The sequence below is a fragment of the Cololabis saira genome, chromosome 4 (genome assembly GCF_033807715.1).
Source record: "Cololabis saira isolate AMF1-May2022 chromosome 4, fColSai1.1, whole genome shotgun sequence".
Classification (NCBI taxonomy): domain Eukaryota; kingdom Metazoa; phylum Chordata; class Actinopteri; order Beloniformes; family Belonidae; genus Cololabis; species Cololabis saira.
The window spans coordinates 5698048-5724212 of NC_084590.1; the positions used below are offsets into that span (position 1 = coordinate 5698048).

Consider the following 26165-nt stretch of genomic DNA (forward strand, 5'->3'; position numbering starts at 1 on the left):
ATTCTGATATCGGTTTGGGTTAGTGTTATTAAAACAGTTTTTTGAGCTGTTGCATGAATTATATGACTGTAGTTCTGCAACATATTAATACTAGTATTATATTGAGATTCAACAGCAAGTATTGCAGCTAATGATGCTGTAAGGACCAATCACCTCCCAGAATGCTGATAGAACTGCTTTTAGAAACTCCTTTCAGAATGATTAAACAGATCCAGGGCAGCAAACAGAGATGGATGAAATCGTTTTTATTTTTTCCAACATTCATTCTGTTTTTATTTTTTCCATTTTGGTCTTTTTCGGTTTTTAATTTTTGAGATTTTGGTTTTTAGCATTTTATGCAAATGTGACCCCAAGACAGTATATAAAGTAATGAAATATAGACAATTTATGCAATTATAACTGAAAACTTTACTGAACTGAAAACATGGCACCAGTTATTCTGTCCAACAAAACATTAATTTTTTGAGCATAAACAAAAAAATACCAAAAGTTATGTAATGATGAAAAAAATAAATGGAAAAAAAAAATCGATCTTTAGACATATGAATCGATGTTTAGGAATTAATATGACAATCGCTTTAGAACACAGGCCTAGTCAACGGAGGACGCCAAGGTGGCAATTGGTGTTAAAATAGTAAAAGGACCCTGCAACACATACCAGGAAGAAGAAGTCAAGGGTCTCCTGTCCGTCCTTCAGCTCCTCCCCCTGGATGATGTACTGAGCCTGCAGCGCTGCGTCTCTGTCGCAGGCCAACGCCTCGCCCACCTGCAGGAGCTTCAGGAAACTCCTGCTCTTGGAGTAAAACTCTGTGACGGAATGGGAGGCCCGGTCATAATCCGGTTTCCGCACTTCGTAGTTTTTTGGTCCGTCATCCAACGTGCTTTTAGAGTGCGCCTGCGGAAGGGATCAAAGGTCAAACTGCACCTCCGGGTCTCAAACATAAACCGACTGGTTCAGTTTCCCCTGAGAGCAACTGGTCCCTGGAGACTACAACCAGATCCACCCACCGTCAAAGATATGCCATGTGTCCACAGGGAGGTGTCCAGAGAAAACAGAGCGATGCCTCGCAGGTCTGTGGTGAACATCAACGTGTCAGTGGTTCCGTTGTTTACAACGAACAGGTAGATCGTCTCATTGAAAACAGGTTTGCTGTCTGGACCGACCATTTTCACCTGGAACACAGTGGAAGCAGGATTTCAGATCTCATCTACACTCTCACGAAATGTCTTTACAGAGCCGACGACGGAGGTTTTTTTTGCATATTTTATGCAAAAGTGATAAAAGTAGAGCATATGAGGTATAATTAACTATTGAAGTCAGGTGTTTTTCAGTCAGACTCGTAAATGAATTCCAGCAGCTATCCACAAGCTCTCCATTTACAAATATCTGTCTTAAACGGTCCGTTTGAAGAGCTCAGAGACATCCAGCGAGGCAGAAGAAGCTTCATGAACTTTGCTCCGTGCTGGACTTTCAATCCGCTGTTAGTGACGTCATTACAAAGTGGAGAGGAGCATGCTGGATCGGACCGCAGGTCTGGATCTGGACCCTAGTGGTCAGTAGAGGAACTGCAGGTCTGGATCCAGACCCTAGTGGTCGGTGGAGGAACTGCAGGTCTGGATCCAGACCCTAGTGGTCGGTGGAGGAACTGCAGGTCTGGATCCAGACCCTAGTGGTCGGTGGAGGAACTGCAGGTCTGGATCTGGACCCTAGTGGTCTGTAGAGGACCTGCAGGTCTGGATCTGGACCCTAGTGGTCTGTAGAGGACCTGCAGGTCTGAATCTGGACCCTAGTGGTCGGTGGAGGAACTGCAATGCTCATGACTCCCACAGTGAGTTCAAGTTGAACCCCCTGAGATGCTGAGGAAACAGGTTGAATGAAATAAGTGAAACAAGGTTAACGGCTCTCGTGACACTCTACTTTGGCAAAGTGGCACTTTGACTGACTTTTGGCGCCCAGCTAGCATGCTAATAGCATTGCTAGGTGTCTGAGAGCATTTTGCTAAAGACAGTGGGTGCGTCCGAAATCGCATACTTGCACCCTATTTAGTATGCAAAATGAGTATGCGAGATTTTTTAGTGCGTCCGAAACGTTAGAACGTACTAAATAGTGTGCATCATGCATACTCATTCCGGAGAATCTTTTGAGTGTGCATCGATGGACACTACCCGAGCAGAAATTTCCCACAATGCAATGCCGCGGTGTTTGGTTGCTGCGCGCGCACCTTCGGCTGCGCAGAGCAACATGATGGAGGATAAAGCTGCCGGAGCCGAGGAAAGTTGCAGAAGCAACACCATCCCGCTACAATTCAAATGTGAGTAATTAGGTGTGATTTCGCTTTGGTTTCCATAAGATATTAACCAGATGAGTTCATAATTTATCACATTATCGTGTAGGTAGATGTATTTGCAAAGTTGAATGAGCTACCTACAGTCAGTGATGGCTAGTGTTAATGTTATTTATGGTATAATGTTAACGTTGAGTGAGAGGGGTTAGGGAAACACAACCATCGTATCTAATCAATTTAAGGGGTGATACTTTCCTCTGTTAGTGAAATACTATCACGTGAATTGTTTTGATGTGCCAGGGACGGACGAGAAGAGGATAACCCGGAGCAGCTGATCCGCTGGAGAGCAGCCAACAACAGACTGTTCTCAGGGAAGCAAATTAATAACCAGAACTGTAGATCCTCTCTTCTGGCCTGATTTTTCCATATCTACAGTAGCAACCCAAACCAGTTTAACTTTTCAAAAGGCCCTGCCTTTAATAAAATTATTGAAAATAATATAGTAACTATAGAAACATGGGATAATTGAAGTTGCTTGTATTTAAGGAGGGTGACAGAAAGGTTAATATTAAATGGTGTTATTATAACACATTTTGGATCATTATTAACTTGCATGAAGAAGGACAACAGCTGGCATCTAGGAAATACCTCAGGGGATAAAATAATACAATAGGCAAAGGTTGAACACCATAAGCCACAGCAATTACAAGTAACACAAGTTTTATTAAAGCAGTAATTCACTAGAATCAATATATAGTATAATATGCTAATGCTAATAATGTTAATAATAATGAAGATGTTGATTATGATAACAATGACAATAATACCCTGTAGCCCTTTATAACAATCCCAAACTGATCTCTTCAATATTTCAACAACTATCAAAAATAATATTAATGTGAGGTAAAAATAAAGATGAACAATGAACAGATTGAATTAAATAAAAAAAATAGAACAAAATCATGTTTGATTAAATAAATGTTGACTATGCATTCCAAATACTAACTACTATATTATAACTAGTATAAACTATTATATAAATATTTACATTGATTGATTAGTCAATTATAATTATTGATTTTAAATCTGATGAATATCTGTTAACATTTAGATGTAATCATGGTGTGGCAGAGCTTGCACTTCAACCACTGGAGCTGAGACAGCGGCTGACAGCTTGTCTGATTTTTTTCTCCAGAGGACAACTCGGCACACCCAGATGCTCCAGGGTCTTCATCAGGGGGCTGCATGTCCTCCTACTCCATCACGTCTTCATCAGGGGGCTGCATGTCCTGCTCCTTCATCACGTCTTCATCAGGGGGCTGCATGTCCTGCTCCTCCATCACGTCTCCATTGTCCAGGCAGATATTGTGCAGGATGGCTGGATCGGCTGTTCTTAAGCACCCGAGCATCGTGGACAGACCCAGGAAAACCCACAAATATGTCCAGGAAGCGCCCCTGATGGTCGCAGATGGCCTGCAGCTGGATGGAGTGGAAGAGCTTCAGAGCTTCAGCTTTATGTTCTGAAATAGAATAAATCAAATGAAGAAATAAGAGTTATTGGTGTATTTTCTTTTTAAAAATGTAATATTATTTTGTTATCACTTTACAAGGCACAAAAGTAGGCTATAGGTATACAGTGGCTTATAAATGGTCATGCTTAGTATGCTGCTTTGGGTTACTGCAAAAAATGGTTCATACCAAAATATATATTCTGTCAGATAATGTTTTTAAATAGCCTAAACTAACCATGAAATTACCCAAGTATATTTCAGTGTATTGCAAATGTGTCTAATTTAATGAGTAGACATGTCAAATATAAACTACAGGTACAATAGGGCCTTCGCACTGTCAGTGCTCTGGCCCTAATTACATCACATGAGGAATTAAACTAGATATATTCACAAGATATTCCATTTTATATTTATATCTTTAAAATACATTTATTTAATTTTTTGTTATGTACAGCATATTAAATAGAACTTCGTAACTCATATTCCCTGAGAAGTAAAAAAAAGTTTTATTCTTGCCTTTTCCTCTAAACAGAGGAGTATCTGGCGATGCAGTTCCCTGTCAGAGTCCCGACGTCTGTTAAGCTTCTTCTTCTGTTTCTCGTTAGAAGTTGACGAGGTGAGAATAGAACCACACTGCGCAGGGGAAATGCCATCTTGTTTGGGCCGGGATAAACGAGAAAGAGCGGAGCAGATCGGAGCGGAGCTGCTACCGCTGCTGTGACAGGTTACCATGGTAACACCCTCCTCCCCCCCCTCCCTCTCCCTACGGCAGGAAGTGACGTATGCGCACTTAATAGTACGTCCGAATTAATGCACACTACTGATATTTACTCAAAAGTGTGCCAAATTTAAGCATACTTTTTAGTATATACTATTTAGTATGCGATTTCGGACGCACCCAGTGTTAAAGCTAGCATGCTCCTCGCTGGAAAGGAAGTAATGGTGCTGCGTAGGCTTGGGCGGTATTACGGTAATACCGTATACTGTCGGTGTCTAAAAATAGCAGCGGTATCATTTTCAATACCGTCATGAAAAAATGCAATAGACTTATACAGTAAGCACACGTTTACACATAGCCGGGTATTTACAAAAACATTTGAAAAATACCATCATTTACATGAACCCGCATGAATATCTGTTAAGGTGCTATGAGCAGCCAAACCTACAGGGGGCAGTGTAACGAGAAGATAAAGTCATGCTCGTCAATCAGAATCCTGGAAAAAAACAAATTGTAAACACAAGTCGAGCACATGACGCTGGTGATGTTTCTGTCACATAATGTGACGTTCTGAAGCCTAAATGTCCGTTTCTCTCTGTTTACAAGCAAACGTGAAGACAGAGTTTTTGCAAATCTTCACTTTGGCCGGAGTTTTCAGGAATGATGGTTTTTGGTGACTTTGAGCTTCGTTTTCCTGTAAACGAACGGCCAAAACGCATGAAAACTCCACCGTTTTTTGCTACGTTTAAACGGGGCCTCAGAGATAACAATTAAATATCAAATAAAAGTCATTTAATGCCTAAAATTGATTCTATGTCCAGTAGCACTTATGTGTGGTTGAATTTTCAGTTTTACTTAAACAGTTGAATATGTTTTAGCCTACATTTTGAAACTTTCCTTAAAGTTTATGAACGTGATGTCATCACCTGACGCACTGGGAGAGAGAGGGGGAGAAAGATGGCAGGTCGCGCATCGAGTGACTTGGTGTCAAAAAAGAACACTACTTCTGCAGTTTGGGAGTTTTTCGGGTCCCAAGCAAACGAGAAAGGAGAGCCGGTAAATACTGATGAGGCAATTTGTAATTTGCAATAAAAAGGTGACCACGAGAGATGCAAACACCTCTAACCTAAGGACGCATCTCCGTGACAATGTGTTGGCTGTGTCAGAAAACGACCTCGAACTAACAAAGTCAATAAAAACTGCAATTCTAAAAAAGCTGGAGGCCAAGTATGAATCTGATTCAGTGCGCAAATGAATGCGAAAGTGCACTTTCCTCGACCCTCGTTACCGCGGAGGATATGAGACTGATGATAACGCACTGGCTGAAATCAAGGCTGAATTACAGGCTGAGATCATGAGCTTAGAGGGGCAAGCACCAGCAGCAGTGGAATCAGAATCCTAGAGACAGAGGCACAACCCCAACCCCTACTAAAAAACATGTCTCTGGGAATAAACCTCCTGCAGAAACGAGCCGCTGCAGCGGCAGGTCCAGTCGGCACCGCAGAGGAGTGATCCGGCGCTGAAATAACAGCACCGACTCACTCAAATTGATTTGTGCGCGACTGTTGTATTTGCACTTTTTTTATAAGCTGCATTTGTTGTTAATAAAAGTTGTTAATATTAATCATGTTATATTGTTATTGTTCAGTAATAGTGTTTGGTATTCAGTTTCTGAACGGTGAAGGCTCAAGCCAACAGTTTGGTAATACCACTTGAGGCTTACGTCATCATTTTTAATTAGTCACGGTAATACTGAAGTTTGACGGTATCAAAATTTGGATACCGCCCAAGCCTAGTGCCGCCGCTTCCAAAGTAATCAACTCAGACTTCATAGGCTCCTGTTCAGAACTTCACAGTAGAGGCTTCAGTTTCATTGCTCTGGACTCCACGGTTACCTTTCCGTCAAACGGGAGGCCGGGCTTGTACGCTTCAGGTACATCCTGGAAGGTGACAGTTCTTATCTGACTGGTGATGGTGATCTTCCCAGAGGCTTCAAGAATGACCCCTAGATGGTAGAAAGACAAACAGATCAGAGCTCGCCAGGAACCACTGCCGGCAGTTTCTTTTAATCTGAGGTAGCAGCAGTGATCGTATTTGTCCAGTTTTCTTTATTTATGTCAGCACAGCGCTCCGGATGTAACAGCTATAGTGTAAATCACCCCATGCTCAGAACAGTGCAGTAATAGAAGCCACTTCGTGCATGATTTGAGACGTTCTAAGACTAAAGCAGCGCCCACAGCACTGTAAGATCAGTGTGGTGTCGTCTGCGTATTCATCAGCTTTACACTTAGTGTGACAGCAGTCTCAATACAGATATCTGATGGTGTCTGTTGTTGAGGTTTGATATTTTAGACTGTAGGGAGATCATTCTTGTAGCATTGTTGTACTTTTTCATTTTCAGACTAATTGAAGTGGACCACAAGCTTTGAGAGCTTCTAGTGATCCACGTGATGACAGCGGTGTCCAGTGTCTTTGACTCAGGACTTTGAGGTCACAACCGTGACGTCCCATCCAGCAATGGGGCACCGGTTGGAGATCTGTATGGACAGATTGTCCATCTGGGTTTACTGGGTCAGTCCAGCAAAATGACTGTCCCGCGACGAGTAACTGATATGGCCTAGATGTAGGTTTCTTTACCCTGGACCAGTGGACTAGACGGAGACTACCTGTTAAAGTCACCTTGAGGTGACCTTTGGTTGTCAACCTACCGGTGCCGTCCTCCACCAGTTCAGCAGACACGAGAAAATGGTCGTAGTAGCGCTTCTTGTGGAGGTGGAAGTCGGCCAGGTCCACCACCTGTGTGGCACATCCACTCGTATCCGTCTGGAAGAGATCTCAGACTCTTGAAAATAAGCTCTTTCAGGAAGCGGCATCTTGACCACGGGAAACACTCACCTTCAGCTGGAAAGTCTTGCAGATGTCTCCCGGATGAGATGGTGATGTCCAGTAATGCACGACGATATGTCTACAAAACTCTGCTCTCACTGAACCCAGAACTGGTTTCCCGTATGTGTATCTGTAAGAAATGGTGCAGAAACACGTTGACCTAACGAGTCAAGGAGGAATGGGTTTGTGGCTGGACCGGCCGTCAGGGGTAGGGGGAGGAGCTCCATCACCCATGAGACACTCGTACCAGGGTCACTGCTCTTCCTCATGGAGAGGTGGGTTGTCCCAGACCAGTGTTGTGCATGAACGAGTTCAAATGAACACGTTCATTGAACACGTTCATTTCTGTGAGAACGTTGAACTGAACGCAACATGTTTGCAAATAAAGAAGTTGAACGTGAACTTGTTCATTCTGCAGATCATGAACTGGAATTTGAACTGTTCAGATTATGTGAGTTTCAGCTTCACTGTTTAGGTCCAATTATTATGGAATAATCCTCCTTCTTATTTCACCATCGGGCGGAACACAAATTTAAAATACTCGACGAGACGACAACTTCACACTACATTACCCACAATGCAGTGCACACCAGCATAGCAACGGGTACCAGCTCCATGGCAACGGCGACCCGAGCCCGGTGCATCTTTACATGACCAGTGAAGAGAGAGATGATGCCGACGCAGCGTCAGCGAGACGTCAGATGATGATCCACTTATCATTATCTGTGGGAATTTTACACATCGTCTCCCAAAGAGTCCGATGGTAAAAATCGAACCTTTCTGTGCAAATTATGTCCACCTGCGCTGAGAAAACAAGTCAGAACATCTGCCTCGTCAACTTCACATTTGAAACGTCCTGTGGAGTTAAAGCATCCGTCCAGTGTGAGAAAATATCTGCAAGTCTTTGACGATCAAACAAAGTCATCAGGAAAGACCAAGAAGACCCAACAGCCCCAAACGACCCCAGTTCCACTGCTGCTCCTTCAGGGGGAGGATTTACCTGCAACAGGTAGACAAACTGATAATGGAATACATTGTTGGAGATTTACAGCCTGAGTAAAGTTGAAAAGCCACCAGGACATGATTGTATACAGCAGGGTCTTCAACCCTGGTCCTCTGGACCCCCGTCCTGCATGTTTTAGATGTTTCCTGCATCATCACACTTCATTCTAATTAATGGTCGTCATCAGCTTGTCATCCAGGTCTGCACAAGTCTGTTAATGACAGTCATTTTGGCCGCGTTCAGACTGCCAGCCAATATCCGATTTTTAGCCCATCCAGATTGAAACTGGATGACTCTTTTGAAGTCTGAACAGTCCCAAACCGCATCAAATCTGATTTTTGCAAACCAGATGGAAACCACCTCCGGGAGGTAGTTTCATATCGCATTCATATCGCATTTGGGCAGATGCGTCTCAGTCTGAACAGCTCCAAACACTCAGATCGGTTTTGACTGTCCGTGACGTCACTCTACGTGACGCCAGACCAGACCCGTGCGCCAAACCACCCACCCATGTCGAGTTGTGGAGCTACGTTACAGGTATGGAGCAGTCGGAAGATGCCGAAAACAGCAGTCCTTGGACAGAGGAAGAAACGAAACGCCTCATTAATCTGTGATGAGCTGGCTCCATCTTGTTATTGTTTTTGTTGTCGCAATTACATGACGGCACACAATACACGCGCTTGGGTGACGCCTCCGTTTCGACGTTGTTGCTACGGCAGATCAGATCAGTCAATGAGGTGGCCCAGTCTGAACAGACCCAGATCCGATTTGGACACTTGCTAAAAACAGTGTGGACAGTCAGCCCTGAAAATCGGATATGAGAAGGAATCAGATATGAATCAGATTTGCCTGCAGTCTGAACGCAGCCTTTTATCAGGGTGCTGAAGCAGGGAAACATGTAAAACATGCAGGACAGGGGGGTCCTGATATACAGTGAACAGTTTTAGGATAGGGGGGCGTTTCATTCGTACTTCTCACCTAAAAATATTGAAATGAACTGAATTTGAACTAGTTCAAAATGAAAATGGTGACCTATGAACGTGAACTAGTGTTTAGTAAACCTCTAGCTGGTGTTGGTAAATCTCTAGGTAGTGTAAACTTTAGTGTGTCAGAGTCGCTCCTGTAGTTTCTTGTGCTGGCCCCCCCTTCTCTTCCCTTTTCTCTCTTTTGTCCATGTTGCAGCATCCTTTGCCGGACACCGGAACCTGCAGGTGGTCGTGGGTGGCTTGTAGCTTGCATTACGGAGCACAAGTCTTTCCCCGACCCTGCACCCCAACCTGGGACTTGCTGATTGGGCCGGAGCTTCGGGAGCTGCGTGCTGGCCTGCGGTCCCCACCCCCGGTCATCCCGTTGCTGCTTCCACCTGCCTGCGGTCCCCACCCCTGGTCATCCCGTGGCTGCTTCCACCTGCCTGCTGTGCTGTTGCCGTCCCTGACCCACCAGTCTGGCCCTCGGCAGGAGGGTCCCCCCTTACGAGCCTGGTCCTGCTCAAGGTTTCTTCCCTCCTAAAGGGGAGTTTTTCCTTGCCACTGTTTGGCTTAAGGTTTTTCTCCCACTAGGGGAGTTTTTACCTGCCATTGTTTATGTAATAACTGCTCGGGGGTCATGTTCTGGGTGTGGGTCTCTGGAAAGCGTCTAGAGACAACTCTGTTGTATTAGACGCTATATAAATAAAATTGAATTGAATTGAATTGAATTGAACTGTTCATTTTTAAACTATGTGAACTGAACTTTGAACTAGTTCATGAGAAGTAGGAACTTGGACAACACTGTCCCAGACACCCTCTTAGGGAGGAGTTCATGAAACCACATATTTCAAATAAGCGCGGTTTGATTGATTCTGTTGATTCCTCTGCTGTGAATACAGGCGATCAGACTAAAGCAAGCACTCACTTTCCACAGATCCTCATCGTGGCGTCCTTATCCAGGATGCTTATCACTTCAGGCAGGTGCATGTTTACTTCAAACGTTGGCAGAACTACAGCAAAAGAAACAGATTAGCACGTTAAAGAGTGTATATGAAGTTCTGACTGGCTCCAGTTTCTGCTCCGTCACCCGGCTGCACCTCACCATATTCCTTGATGTCAAATCCGTGATATATCATCTCTCCTTTGTTGGTCATGGCAGTGATGTAGTACCTCCCTTGGTCAGCTTCGGGGATTGTGGGATGTGCGAGGTCGAGGATGCCGTTGACGATGGCCTTATCCAGCCACTGGGCGATGCGGTTGGAACCGGGACCCTGCAGTGAAGAGATGAGGTTACCACGTCGTCCCCACCCCCACCACAACAGGAAGTAACTTGTTCTAGGATTGGTTCGGCCAGACTGACTTATCGGGAGGCCCCGTCCCCTTAGTGACTGTTGCTATGACATGTTTTAGGCTCATTTTAGACAGTAAAGGACTGCAGTAGATAATCACAGTTCCTCATACAGGAGATTCTGGATTTGGTGTTTCCAAATTTGAAAGTAGCCGTCAGAATATTCCTGATCGGCCTCTGATGGTTGCATCTGCCCAGAGATCCTTCAGTAAGCTGAAGCTTATCAAAACATACTTTCGTTCGAGTATAAGCAATGATCGCTTGACCCAGTTAGCAGTGATCTCTATTGAAAACAGTGTGGAACGGTCTATTTCATTTGATGACATTCTTGGCAAATGGGCGAGTGCAAAGGCACGACATGTTACAATTTCATTGTTACATGGGGTCCAAACTGTTCTTCAGATGTCATCATTTCTTTTTAGTTTGTGATTGAGCTGATCATTCTGCTGTTATATGTTTGTATGTAACTTGAGATAAAAGACTGGAATGCAAATCTATGAATGAATAAGGTTTATACACAGAAACAAAACAAGAAAAATCAGGCTGGCAGGCTGTAACGTCTTTGCATACCCCTCAAAAAGTAGGTAGTTGCACCCCTGACTTCATACATGAATATAACTGACTGGAATGTAAAATAAGATGACCTTGGTTGGAAACCGGTGCTAAACGCATAAAAGTGAAGTGAAGCACTTCAGTGGTTGGAAACACGTCCGCTATTTTATTCACCTCAAACAGAATTTTGATGAGAATAGAAACGATCAGCAGTTTTATGGCTGAACATGAAGGTATTGACTAACAAACATACCTTTGGTGTGGAGTCGTGAGGTCAAGTAATCATGTTGTATTTTGTAAAAAGAAACAAATAAGGACCAACCTATTTCAGCTCAAACACACTTGCTCGGCACCGATGCGTCAACATTTCTTACCGTGAGAGTCACCTCTTTGTACTGAAAGAAACACAACAGAAACAGTATAAGTGACATACGCAAACATTTTCATGCACATTTTAAAACAGATCAATATATACAGTCAGATATAATACAGTATAGAGTTCCTGCTGGAGGAACCATCAGCTGAGTTAGTGCTGCTGGAAGTTAAATAAATAATGACACGTTGATAAATATCTGGTTGGTTTACTGAGGTTGTTTGTCTAATGCTTATGACCCACTTTGATAAGAAAAACGTTCCTCTATAGCAGGGGTCGGCAACCCGCGGCTCTAGAGCTTTGTCAAAAATGTTTGACCTCTTTTTTCCTTTTTTTCTTCTTTTCGTTTTTTTTCTTCAGTTTTTCTCTTTTTTTTCTCTTTTTTCTTCTTTTTTCCTTTTTTTCTCTTTTTTTTTCCTTTTTCCTTTCCTTTTTAATCTCGACATTTTGACTTTTTTCTCGAAATTTTAACTATTTCCTCGACATTTCGACTTTTTTCTCGACATTTCGACGTTTATCTCGAAGTGCATAATGAAAAAAAAAAATATTCCCCCAATTATAACTAGGGGAATATTTTTTATTTAATTTTTTTATATACATGCAGCATGTGTTGTAAAAACAGAGGACTAATGTTATTAGAAAACCCAATGAAAAGAGAGTTTTGGCCGAGATGTTGTTGTTGTCCAGTGCTTGAACAAGGGCATGAAGGACGGGAGTGACAGTCTGACGGTGAGGAACACGTGAGGTCTAAATCACATCTGACGGGATTCACACTCTCCAGAAAGCCGCGGATTAGACGGAGACATGGCTTCCACGCTTCCATGTGTCGGTGCACACGTAACAGGCCTGTCCTGGTATTGATTCAGATGTTTGGGTCAGATGCAGTGTGTGCCAAATGAACTCTGACAGCATGGTTATCACACCCACGCTGTCCTCAAACATCAACAAACAGCCCTGCTTTCACCTGCCACTCTCCTCAACCAAATAGACCTCGCTCTTCACATTCACCGCCTGCTCGCTAGAAATCACAGCCCGTCATCAATTCCGTCAACCCGCCGTCCAGGAAAACTGATAGTTGAGCAGAAGACGTACCACGCGGTCCACAGGGATGAAGCTGGTATCCATGGAGACAATCCGGAACTGGACTTTAAAGAGAAGAAAGACTCAGTTACCGTCTGTGCGATTGTCCTGGGTAACAGAGGTGGAGAATGCACAACAACCCGAGGGGAGAGAGGCAAGCTAAGGCCATCAACCGTTCACAGAGCAAAGCAGCCGCTTGTGTTCTTTAGAAACCCAAATTAGAAAAGGCTGGAGTTTCAGCATGTGAAGGCAAAGGAACCAGGTCTAATCTGGACACGTGTGATCTTAGATCCCCCAGACGACTGGATAAACAACCATCACTCATTAACAGCAGATGGATATCTTTGCCAACACTACAATACAGAGACACATTCACCAATGACACTTCAAACTTTAATGTGGAAAAAAGACGCCTGATGTTAACGTTTTCCAGAGGAGACGCCTCTGGACTCAGACATCTGTGACAGACCATCACCATGGAAACACAGAATTTACTAACTGAGGAGTGCCACAAGGCTCTGTATGATGACTTATGTTTCTTTAATTCTATATGATAACTAATCATTTTGATAACTAATTAATACAAATGTCAGTTTATATGCAGATGACGCTCTGATTTATGTCCCCACTCGCACTCCTCATGATTATTTGTCTTTGGTGGGTTATTTTTCTCCCTTTTAAAGAAATGGGCACTTAAAGATCATCATGTTCTGGGTGTCTAAAATAGCACCCACGAACAAGTTGAAATCCTGCCTGAAGAAAATTGTGTTGAATTGCTGAGAGGCATCGGGTGAAGAACCACCATTTTCTGTGCAGTTTATAAATAATATCTTGTGATGGCTCAGTGTTATGCAGATGTACCAAAGTCACCCAGAAGCCGCTGAGCCGGTACTGAACAGAGCTCTGCCAGAGGCCACTGGACACACTTACCAGTTTGTCCCGGTTTGTAGATGGGTTTGTCGGTCTGGACGATGTGGATAAAAGACGGAGGTGCAATCAGGACTTTGCTCTTCTTGTTCAGAATGCCGCTCTCACCCCGGATGGTGACATTCACGGTCGCCACGGTTTCCTTGACCACGGTAGGAACCTGAAACACAAGCAGAGCCACCTGTCAGGAGGAACTGGGACTCAACCCTGTCGTTTCTACCCCACGATTACACACCAACATGTTGTTCTGTTCCCTTACTGAGGACCGCTGCATAAAGCAGGGAATCATGGACTGCATTTACATGCTGTCAATAACCCTTTTAAAACCCGAATATTGGCAATAACCCGAATTTGCACGGCCATGTAAACACCAATAACCCCTTTGAATAACCCCAATTTGCTCATATTCAGGTTTTTAAAAACCTGAATATGAGCCCTGGGTTACTCCTTTTAAAACCTGAATATTGGGTCATGTAAACACCAAACAGAATATCCCCATCAAACGGAACATGAATGTTTTCTGCGCATGCTCTGTTCACAAGGAATCCTGGTCTTTTGAGTCCAGGAAGTTCTTATAAACACGGAGAAACACAAGACCAGGAGGAGACTAATCACTTCATAAATGTAATGAAGGATATGAACATTTCTGCATTTGTAGACGGTAGAAAGTACCGGGATAGAAGATTTACAAGAAGGTGAGAGAAAAGTTGCGTGAAGCAGCATTTGTTTTGAATTTGGATACAGGAAGAAGAAGCGGAAATGACGGGAATTGTATCATGATGTTCTCCGCGCGTCGCTGGTTTGATCCAGATATCCTGAATGATTAATCACCATGTAAACGGAATATTCCCAATGTTTCAGTAACCGGAATATTAGCAATAACCTGAATTTTGACTGCATGTACGTAGTCATGGGTAGAAAAAAAAGAAGTTGCAATATTTAAAAGCAATCCAGACCAAACCTATCTACAGACCTACAGGTCAGAACCCAGACCCTAGTGGTGGGTACAGGGACATGCGCGTCTAGATCCGGAGCCTAGTGGTGGGTACAGGGACCTGCAAGTCTGGATCCAGGCCCTAGCGGCTCCTTGGTTGAAGTGTCGGACTTGCTGACCAGCTTTAGTTCTGGCGTGAGCGTCGTGGTCAGCCGTCTCATCCTTGCGCTGAGCCCGGTTCTGGTCTCTCTCAATTCAGCTCCTCGTCGCTAACAGACATCGCAACCAGACATCACTGCAGACGGCGTACCCGAGGAAAACTGAACCAGGCTCATACAGCCGCCGCCTGTCACCCTGCACCGTGTCCGTAGCGTTGTACATCTGCAGAGGTTCAACTGTGATGATGAAATCATGGAAGTCTTTCCTGTGGGTGTTGTGGGGTTTCAGAACCGTCAACATGAAGGGAAACATTGAGTTGTTGCAGCTCTGAGTGGTTTCATTTAACAGTGGAACTTTCTCTCGTTAAAGTTAAAAACACGTCACATACAAAGCCGCTAATTTCGTGTAAAGAAGTAAAACAACCTGTTAAGGACCCTGACTGGCAACCATCACTAGCTAGCGCGTCCACAGGTTTTCAGTGGGAATGCTGCTGCAACTTCACGTTGTGTTTGGATGTTTTTGTGCAGATCCTCAACTTGGGCAATCACCTTCTCAATCCCGGCTCCAGAAATGTTGAAAAACAACACAGGTCTTTCAGAGAGTTCATGAAGAGATGTCGTCATCCTGGTATAGCATGTGTTTTCACTTTCTGTTAGGGGGCCGTTACAGAACGGGGGCTGAAACCGTTTCCAAAGATCCCACAGGGAGCTTTTTCACATGTGACCTCAGGCAATGAGCGTAAGGGGAGGGGGGTGTCGTCCAGAGGATTGCAGGTAAACATCTAACATCTGGCAGAAATAACAGCGAACAGAGGTGCAGCAGAAACCAGAGCAGTAATTTAAAGAGACCCCGCCGAGCTGGCAGCCCCTAACGAGGCCCATTATGATGCCAAGATTTGTAGCATTACTGCACAAGGAGGGTGAGTGTGGCGCAATATCTCTCACTCCTGGGAGAGCAGCGGGACCGTCCAGTACAGAGAAACACCTTCCACAAGCACAAAAACACAAGATACTGGCAACGTCTATCAAGTCAGGGATACTCCCATCCCAGCAAATGAGAAATAGATTACACACCTACAAATGCTAGTGCTTAAGGGCTGTGACTGCTGGTGTATATATGAGATATGGTAGCGTGTATTTATTGTGTATTAAAAGACCACTGCGACCAGCTCTGGCTGGGTCTGGAGGGGTTCAGGACTGGTTTGGAAGAGTTCAGGGTAAGTCTAGAGGGGTTCATAACTGGTCTGGAAGGGTTCAGGGTAGGTCTAGAGGTGTTTTTTTGGCTGGGTTTGGAAGGGTTCAGGGTGGGTCTGGAAGGGTTCAGGACTGGTCAGGAAGGGTTCAGGGTAGGTGTGGAAGGGTTCAGGTCTAGAGGGGTTCAGGACTGGTCTGCAAGGGTTCAGCGTGGGCCTGGAAGGGTTCAGGGTAAGTCTAGAGGGGTTCGGGACTGGTCTGGAAGGGTTCAGGGTAGGTGTGGAAGGGTTCAAGGTAGGTCTAGAGGGGATCAGGACTGGTCTGGAAGGGTTCAGGGTAGGTCTAGAGGGGTTCAAGGTAGGTCTAGAGGGGATCAGGGTAGATCTAGAGGGGTTCAGGACTGGTCTGGAAGGGTTCAGGGTAGGTCTGGAAGGGTTCAGGTCTAGAGGGGTTCAGGACTGGTCTGGAAGGGTTCAGCGTGGGCCTGGAAGGGTTCAGGGTAGGTCTAGAGGGGTTCAGGGTAGGTCTAGAGGGGTTAAGGGTAGGTCTAGAGGGGTCCAGGGTAGGTCTAGAGGGGTTCAGGACTGGTCTGGAAGGGTTCAGGGTAGGTCTAGAGGGTTTCAGGGGAGGTCTAGACGGGTCCAGGGTAGGTCTAGAGGGGTTCAGGACTGGTCTGGAAGGGTTCAGGGTAGGTCTAGAGGGTTTCAGGGGAGGTCTAGACGGGTCCAGGGTAGGTCTAGAGGGGTTCAGGACTGGTCTGGAAGGGTACAGGGTAGGTCTAGAGGGGTTCGCGGCTGAGTTTAGAGAGCCACGTTCACAGTAAATGTTCGCCGTCAATCAAAGACAACGAAAGCTAAAAATGTACCTATCGTTAAGCTAACTGGCACCGTTTGGCCGACAGGTTTACAAGCTAGCATGCTGCCGGCCAGCTGATGCTGGATCGTATGGGCGTCCTCAAGAGAGTTTGTTGAAATAAAAATACCTCCCAGTTTCACTCCCCAGGGAGAGTTTCTGGGAGATTCTTGGAACACCGGACCACCGTTCACCTCCTCTTCAGTCCTGCTGAAGGTCAGTTCTGTTTCAGAAAACAAACACACCAACCTGGAACTTGAAGCAGCTGTAGAAGTCCTGCTTGACCGACTGGTCCACGATCTCGCCGCTGGTCGGCTCCATCTCCAGGGCGATGTTCAGGGTGACGGGCTCCGTAGGGTTCTGGACCAGGGCACACAACGTCTCCTGGCTCCCTCCAATCAGGGAGGAGCTGATAGTCACTGCAAAAGTCCTGCACACAGAAGAGAAGATGGCAGACTGAGTCCTGCAGGACTGATCGGTTCAAATAGTCTCAGTTCTCAGCACTCAGTGACGGAGGACTGGGAAAGACGTCAGGACACGAGACCAGGAGCTGGTGGAAGATCAGAGGATGACGGACGGAAAAACCCCCGTTTGTGAAGGCGAGGAGGTCCCGGAACTGGCCCTGAACAAGTTCGCCTCTGAACAAGTCCGGCGGGTCAAAATGAAGCTCTTTAGAACCGAGCCGACGCTGTGGTTGGGTTATATCGTCATGACGATGACTGGATGAAACCTGACCTACCTACCCCTGCCGGCTGGTTACAGAATGTCAGGTAGGGAAAGATATCAGCAATGGTCAAAGAGAAGCCACTATAGAGGGAATGCGCATGACGTCACAGACGCGACTTCACAGCGGGTTTCGCCCACTGAGTGTCAGAAAGACTGAGTGTCAGAAAGACTGAGTGTCAGAAAGACTGAGTTGCAGAAAGACTGAGTTGCAGAAAGACTGAGTGGCAGAAAGACTGAGTGGCAGAAAGACTGAGTGTCAGAAACACTGAGTGGCAGCATAAACTTTCAGTTTGAGCAACTGGAAAACATCTAAAATGGGAAAGAGCTGTTTTGCGATCGACTGTACTCATAGATTTAGCAAGAAATCCAAGTTATCGTTTTACAGACTGCCGAATAATACGCTTAAGAGAGACAAATGGATCGCTGCAATTCGCAGAAACAACTGGATTCCAGGTACCGAAATGTGGATTTGCTATTTTTATATTTTATATTAATGTCAATGGACCACTGGTTCTTGGGGTAACTGTACGGGTCACTGTCACTGTTAATTTAAGCCCATAATCGGCTGTTATCCCGTCTTCTCCACTAGTTGCAGCCATTTTTGCCACTCAGTGCGAGTGAGGGGGCTGGTCCAGTGGGAAAGTGATGTCAATGCAGACCCTTTATTGCTCCACGTTCTGGAGTTCAAGTTTCAGGACAGTTGAGTCTTCTCAGGAGTGGACGCCCCGGCAGAGTCTCCAGACCTCAGAGCGTCTTAGGCGTTAGAGTCCATGACATGACGACCACAAGAGGACTGAACCAGGACCATTTGTTTGGAAGAGAAACTTGGAAGCAGGACTGAGGTCCACAAACCAGCATCTGAACAAACCACCAGACCTCTGGAACCATGTCCTCTGGACACATGAGACCAACATGGAGATGTCTGGTCTTCATTTCCAGAACAATGTTTGGAGGAAACCAGCAGAACCACCTCAGACCCACTGAAGCACGGAGGTGGAGGGATGCTGGTCTGGACCTGGACAGTCCCTGAGGGGACCATGACCTCCTCTGTAGACCAGAGTCTTCTAGAGACACATGTGACAGGAAATGATCCAAACACAGCAGCAGATCTACATCAGAATGATGGAAATAAAAGAACCAACTTTCACCTGACAGTTGAAATAAATACTTGATAGTTAAAAACGAATAAATCTCTGTTTCACTCCCCCGATGGTTCCAGTTCTGTTGGTCAAGTAATGGCCCTTTTCCACTAGTCCCGCCTCAGCTCGGTTCTACCCGCCACGGCCCCGTCTTGCGCTTTTGCACTAGGGGCTGAGACGGGTAGAGCCACTCCAAGCCGATACTATTTCTGTAACCATTCTGGCGAGGTTCTTTGCGGGCTGAGCCGGGACTATTTTTGACGTCACCACCCTCCGCGCCACTGATTGGTCGGGGGGCGGGGGCGGGGGCGTCATCCCCCTCCACGCCACTGATTGGTCGGGGGGCGGGGCCGTCAGACGTTTGAATCAGGAAGCGGGAGTCAGCGCGAGCGCGACTCGCGGCGATTTTATTATAAAGCGCAAAATGTCTGTTTGGTGATCCAACTCTGAGGTGCAAATGTTCATAAACCTGGTGGCTGAGGAGAGAATTAAAAAAGGGATGTAGACGGGCTGTTTTACTCTCAGCCGCTCGCGGCTCCAGCTGATTTCTGATCAGCGAACAAAGCGGTTGTGCAATCGAGTACGTCACAGCAGCTTCACCCCAACCTGCCCACTTACTCCCCTGGCTGTGGAAAAACAAACGGGGACAAAACGGGTAGATGCGGGTAGAGGCGTGACGAGCCGAGTCGGGCCAAGTAAGGACTAGTGCAAAAGGGCCATAAGTGGTGACAGGGGAAACATGCGCGCATGCACACACTAGCCGGCTGTTGTTGTTGCGTAACGCTGTCCACCCCTCTGCTGTACTCTGATACCCACACCGGCAGCAGCAGAGCGCGGACTTTGCTCGTCCTGTTTGCCCACGCGCCGCAGTCTCTTAACCCGCACTGACGTTCGACTGACACCCAGATCAATGTCTCCTGTGTGGTTTTCCAATCGCGACCCGAGCCTGTGACCCAGGGCCTCGCAGCTCAGACTACGGGTGTCACGGTTTCCCATTGTAGGATAGGTTTTTTAATTTAACTCACTCCCCTGTCTTTCCAGATCCTGCCACCCTCATCAGCCAGAAATCCACTCATTCCCTTCACCTGTGCTTCCCCGGCCCAGCTCCACACCTGGTTTCCATCTTCATCAGTTCCCCTCTTATACCGGCCCTTGTCCACCTTCCAGTTTGCCAGATTGTCTAGATTCATTCCTAGCTTTCCAGCGCCACTGATTCTGTTCTGTTTCTGCCTGCCTGCCTGCCTGCGACCCTGCATGATTCCCGGTTCATGGATTTTTGCCTGCCCCTTTGGATTCGTTTGCCTGATCTGCCTGTCTGCCCGGTTTGACCCCTGCCTGCCTTTGACCTGATTAAAGCCTCTTGGACTCTGGTTCTGTCTTGGTGTTGTGCATTTGGGTTCTCTGTCATTTTGAGCCGTGACAACGGGGCTTCAGTCCGCCAGGACTTCTACTCACGCTCTATTCTCGACATTTCGACTTTTTTCTCGAAATCGTACTTCTTCCTCTTCTAAAATATTATTTTATTTTTCTCCTGCCTGGCCCTAATACTCTTCCGTACCTGACGGTCCGGGCATACATAAACCTGAAAACGCCCCAAACTGGGTCGGGAGCGCTCTTATTTACATCTGTCACTGAAGCTACTGAAGGAAACAACACCAATATTAATTAAAGCTGCAAGCAGCGATAAACGGGCCCTCGCACGTGCAATTTTATAATAATAAAAGTCAAGGACTCAAAACTGAGTCCGATGAAACCACCCACGACTCTCTATATCAAACCAATCAAAAGTTATGGCAGAAAATAGGAACTATCGAATATCAACCAATCAGAAGAATGGGCGAGGCTAATTTGCACCATTTAAGATGGAGTCAAAACCGAGTCCGATGACACCACCCACGACTCTCTACGTCTAACCATTCAAAAGTTATGGCAGGAAAATTTCGACCAATCAGAAGAAGGGGCGGGACTAATTCAGGCCAATGAAGGTCAAGTACTCAATACCGAGTCCGATGACACCACCCACGAGTCTTTATGTCAAACCATTCAAAAGTTATGGCAGAAAATAAGGACTATCAAATATCGACCAATCATAAGAAGGGGAGGGGCTAATTTGCACCGATTATGTTCAAGGACTCAAAACCGAGTCCGATGAAACCAGATGAAGGGGGAGCGCGTTTTTTGGCGTCTATCGTCGCCACGGTAACGCTTTTGACTGAGAAAAGTAATGCACTTCGTCGCTGGATCAAGACGCACATTTTGATGTATAACACACCTGGGTGCACGTTACGGTTCGGGCGAAGAAACAGCCGAAGAAATGGCATAAAATAATGGCAAAATTACACGATTCATTCAAAATAGGCCGACTTCCTGTTCGGTTTTGGACATGGCGCCAAGAGACTTTTCTTATGTTGCGACATGTTACAGGTGTGTACCGATTTTCGTGCATATCTGTCAAACCGTATTGTGGGGGCTTGAGGCACGAAGTTTTCTAGGTGGCGCTGTTGAGCCATTAGGCCGCACCAGGGGCGGAGCAGGGGTCCCAGCCTAGGGGGGGCGAAGCATTCTAGATGGGCCCATGTGGTCTAAACATCCCCGTTAAAACATAATCGCTAAAAAAATGCCACAGATCAGCCCCCTGACACACAACCACAGCACACGGTCAGAACCATTCACATGAGGTTCTAGCACCATGGATTTACCAGTCATTATGTCAAACCTAATTATAAGCTTAATGCAGACTTTAAGATATAGGTATCAAACTGGAGATAAAAATCAAATGACATCCAGTGATGTCTATGGAAGCCAATTTCCGCCAGTAAAAGAAAAAAATAAGATGAAATCTTAGCCTTAAAAATAAAAATATCCCCACGGTAAGTCATAATTATGACATAAAAACTCATAATTTCAACTTTTTATCTCATAATTATGACTTTCTATCTCATAATTTCGACTTTCTATCTCATAATTATGACTTTCTATCTCATAATTATGACTTTCTATCTCATAATTTCGACTTTCTATCTCATAATTATGACTTTCTATCTCATAATTTCCCACTTTATATATCATAATTTCGACTTTCTATCTCATAATTTCGATTTATCGTGGGGATATTTTTATTTTTAAGGCTAAGTTTTCATCTTGGCCATAGATGTCGGATTCGCCGAGTAGCACAATTCAGACACACGTGTTCAACCTACACGACAACAGTTTACAATGTGCGACGAAATGTATTTAACATAATGGCCGAGCGACACGGCGGTCAAACAGCAACAAACAATATAGGAAAGGCCATATATTCAGCATTATGACAATGTTATCAGAAATAATGAATATTATGACAGCTTACCAATGATGGTTTCATCCAGCAGTGAGCAGAAAACCACAACAAAAAATATTTCCATCCAAGGAGGGGGGGGCACATTTAACGATCAGCCGGTTCTTCATCGCCGCAAACCTTTCAATCACTTTGCTCTCATCAATGGCGTTGTCCCTCTTGATTGAGAGCAAGGTGAGGTTTGAGGCCTCATTCATGCAGCCCGGAGATAGTTTTTAATCATTTCAGCCTGCTGAAACTCAGCATGACTTTCCTGCTCCACTTCTGATGCGACAACTGGCAGACAACATGCGCGCACGTACCCATGCATGACAGGCAGACACACAAGGGGAGAAGAGACTATTTCTTTCATTTTTATTTTTCAAACAACTTTATCCTTATGAACGCAATTTTTATATAGTCCAACTTTCCTTATTTTATTCAGAACACTTTTTTTTTCCCCTCTTCGGCGTGGGCCCCCACGGAGCAGTGGGCCCGGATCGGCCGCTCCCCCTGCCCCCCCGCCTGCTCCGCTAGTGGGCCGCGCCCATTAATGCAAACTATTAATAATAATAATAATAATATATACATTTTTTCGCCAGGCCTGGCTTGTGTGCAAAATTTGGTGACTTTTGGGGCACGTTTAGGGGGGCAAAAAGGCCCTCATTTTGTTGGAAGAAAAACGAGAAAAAATAATTCCTACAGATACAATAGGGCCTTCGCACTGTAAGTGCTCGGGCCCTAATTATTAAGCACAGAAAACTGAGGAAACAGGAAAACTATTGGTCTAAATAAAGAAAGCACTGAAAAGACACGAAAATAAAATACATGAAACTTAGTAATTGTTGATAAAAAGACCTAGAATCCCACATGGATGCTTATGTCTTGTACGTCTCTTGTCTTACAGCTCCTGGGTCGGGGAGACGGATGGGAGTTTTAAAAACTTTGACAGGAGGTCAACTCCGGTGTGACGTTATTCTGACTTCCAACCTCTGAGATAACAGCAGCCGCTGGGTCACGTGACATGAAAGCTTTTCATAGAAAACCCACGCACATGCAAAAAATGTCTTCTTTTTTAAATAACCCCCCACCCCATCTTTTCATCGTGTTACCTGACAGACCCGCCGGGGTCCGAGCCACCACCACGTATCCACACACTCCCATCAACTCGTTGCTAGGAACTACAAAACACACCCGATCCAACTAGGGTTGCCAACTCCTTGAAAAATAAATAAGGGACACCTCATCCTCAGGGCCGGCCGACCCGATTGCCTTCACCCTTCCTGGCGTGGTGAATTTTTTTAGCCCCTTTTTTTGTGAGTGAAACGATTTTTAAACTATTTGACTCGAACCTGAATTGAATTAGATGCATATTTTTGAATGCCATGAACACATGGAATACAAATTATTATCCAGCAATTCAGTTTAATACAAAATAACAAAATTAACTGAATAAAATAAGTATCTTTCTTAAAGGAGCTTGAGGCTGTTTTTTTTATTGGCAAAATGTGCTGCAATTCGGTCCCGATTTTCCCGCGCTGGGCTGCGGATGTGACGTCACATGACGCTGCATGCACGTTCTCCCCGTTCTCCTGTGCCGGCTTCAATGTTGGCTGCAGTACCCCCGACGGCCGTCGTGGTGAAGGGTGGCGATAGAGAGTCTCATTTCTTAAAAGCAGCCGCAAGCTCCTTTAAACAGAAACCTGTCCTGCCTAACTTAAAATTGTATAAATGAATATAAAACAATAGAAAGAAAGCATAACATCCATTCTGTAATAGTGCACATTTTTAGTGCAATAACAAAAGTGCAAACAGAAAACTTGTAAACATATTTCTGCCTCAAAGGCCATGATTGTAGGCTACAGTTGTAGTAAAACAGAAAAAATAACTTATGAACTCAAGAACTCAACGCCATTTTCCATTGGCATTCTATAATAATAATAATAATAATAATAATAATAATAATAATAATAATAATAATAATAATAATAATAATAATAATAATAATAATAATAATACATTTTATTTATAGAGCGCGTTTAAAAGATCTGCGTGAGATCGGAGTCACTCACGTGTCGTTGAGGCTCGCGGCCGCCGCCGCGTGCACGAGCACCGAGAGCAGGAGCGCGCCCCCGCGCAGGACTGGAGCCATTATCATCATCATCGTCTCCAGGACACGGATGATGCTGCTGCAGCGGCCGCCGCGGCGCTTATAGGGCCGGAGCGCCCCCCTGCAGGGTCACTCCCACCGCCGCTCGTTGGACGCCGGCAGCCTCCTCCCAAAAGTTGAGTCACGGTGGAGCCTGCGGCCAGCAGCAGTCCTCTCCCCCAGCAGCAGTCCTCTCCCCCAGCAGCAGTCGTCTCCCCCAGCAGCAGTCCGCTCCTCCAGCAGAGCTTCCCGTAAAGGGAGGGAGGGGGCCTTAAGTAGGGTCGCCACCCGTCCCTTAAAATACGGAATTGTTACATAATTGGGAATTAAAAGTTGCGTTCCGTATTGAACCAATACAGACACATATTTTGCTCTTATTTATTGATGTCATTGATACAGGTGAAGGTCTGAAAATTTTAATATATTGCAAAACTTCATTAGTAGTAAATTCCACTAAAGGTGAAACAAATATCTTATTTCTTACTACATTCAAAGTGAGATATTCCAAGCCTTTATTTGTTATAATTTTGGTGATTATGGCTCAGAGGTAAATAAAAAATCTCTATATTATGAAATCAATAAACAATTCAATCATCAAAGTTATAACAAATAAAGGTTTGGAATATCTCACTTTGAATGTAGTAAGAAATAAGATATTTGTTTCACCTTTAGTGGAATTTACTACTAATGAAGTTTTGCAATATATTAAAATTTTCAGACCTTCACCTGTATCAATGACATCAATAAATAAGAGCAAAATATGTGTCTGTATTGGTTCAATACGGAACGCAACTTTTAATTAAGGTTTAACACATCTTGCTTTGCATGTAATGAGACTATGTAATGTATTAGTTTCACCTTTTAAGTTGAATTATTGAAATAAATTAACTTTTACACCATATTCTTCACCTGTATGTATATTCTACACCTTGGCTGATGTAGACATACGTAGCATAGGAGGATATTTCAGTTGCTAGTATGGTTGGCTGTCTGTACGGTCATGCAAGTTCAATGCTATTAAGGCACTTTAAACTTTAAATCAAAGCATTTTGTTTTATAAAATAAATACGTTTTTATGCATTTTAGAAGTTTTGAGTATGTCCCTTTTTTTTGTCGACTGTGCTGCTGAAATCGGGGCATCCCTTAATTCTATTTCTGAAAGGTGGCAACCCTAGCCTTAAGGTGATCAGATACTCTCACCCACCACCCCACCCTCCAACACTGCACCACTCTAGAGTTCTGTCCCCCCCCAGACCTGCACCAGAGAGTCCAGACGGGCACCAAGACAGGGCCGGTTCTAGAAAATGATGACTAGGGCTGCATCTCAGATCAGAGGGGGTGCACATGCCTGGCACGTTATTCAACACTAAATTATGCATTTTCCCATAATTTCAAGCGGAATGATACTAGCAAAACAAGAATATTTAAAGTGTATTTCAAATGCTTTATTGCAGCAATATTGCTGCAGAACAAAGAAAATGCTACATTTAGTCTGGGCTACCTCACCCATCAGACAATCTAGCAACAGATGTTTCTTACTCTGAAAATAAAACGATTCCGCGTTGCACCAACGCAGAGCCTACGGCGTAGGTGCGCGTCACCGCGTACCCTACGCCGTAGGCTACGCCGTCGATTTAACGCGGAACCATAAATCAGACTTAACGCGCGCGCATTTGTCAGTTTTCTTTTCGTCTTTTCAACTGAGCATGCAAACACATAAACTGAGGGTGCAATGCATGCTTATGCACCCTCTTAGAACCGGGCCTGCACCAAGACCCATCCAAGAGGGTCCAGACCAGTACCAAGACCCACCCCAGAGAGTCCAGACCAGTACCAAGACCCATCCCAGAGTCCAGACCATCACCAAGACCCATCCCAGAGTCCAGACCAGCATCCAGACCCATCCCAGAGTCCAGACCAGCACCAAGACCCACCCCAGAGTCCAGACCAGCACCAAGACCCATCCCAGTGTTGGACCACTTATGTGACCATGTGATGATGAATTTGGCTGTGATTATGGACTCAGGGAATGATTATGAATTCCAG

The 26165-nt window shown here is 45.0% G+C and overlaps 1 protein-coding gene across 2 annotated transcripts in view; it reads right to left on the minus strand.

Moving 5' to 3' along the window:
* The window catches only part of LOC133441419 (alpha-2-macroglobulin-like), a 60282-nt gene extending 36117 nt beyond the window's left edge, over nt 1-24165 (minus strand). The window contains exons 1-12 of one of the 2 annotated variants that reach the window (XM_061718698.1): nt 24043-24165; nt 17039-17219; nt 13655-13811; nt 12737-12789; nt 11646-11666; nt 10474-10642; nt 10297-10381; nt 7410-7530; nt 7223-7337; nt 6410-6519; nt 1009-1173; nt 659-895 (exon numbers count right to left, since the gene is read on the minus strand). In XM_061718698.1, coding sequence (XP_061574682.1) covers nt 659-895; nt 1009-1173; nt 6410-6519; nt 7223-7337; nt 7410-7530; nt 10297-10381; nt 10474-10642; nt 11646-11666; nt 12737-12789; nt 13655-13811; nt 17039-17219; nt 24043-24134 — 1506 coding nt within the window. In that variant the 5' untranslated portion in view covers nt 24135-24165. Of the gene's footprint in view, nt 1-658; nt 896-1008; nt 1174-6409; nt 6520-7222; nt 7338-7409; nt 7531-10296; nt 10382-10473; nt 10643-11645; nt 11667-12736; nt 12790-13654; nt 13812-17038; nt 17220-18174; nt 18239-24042 lie in introns of those variants that run through there. The other variant, XM_061718699.1, reaches the window with a different exon arrangement.
* Between the last annotated feature and the right edge of the window lie 2000 nt (nt 24166-26165).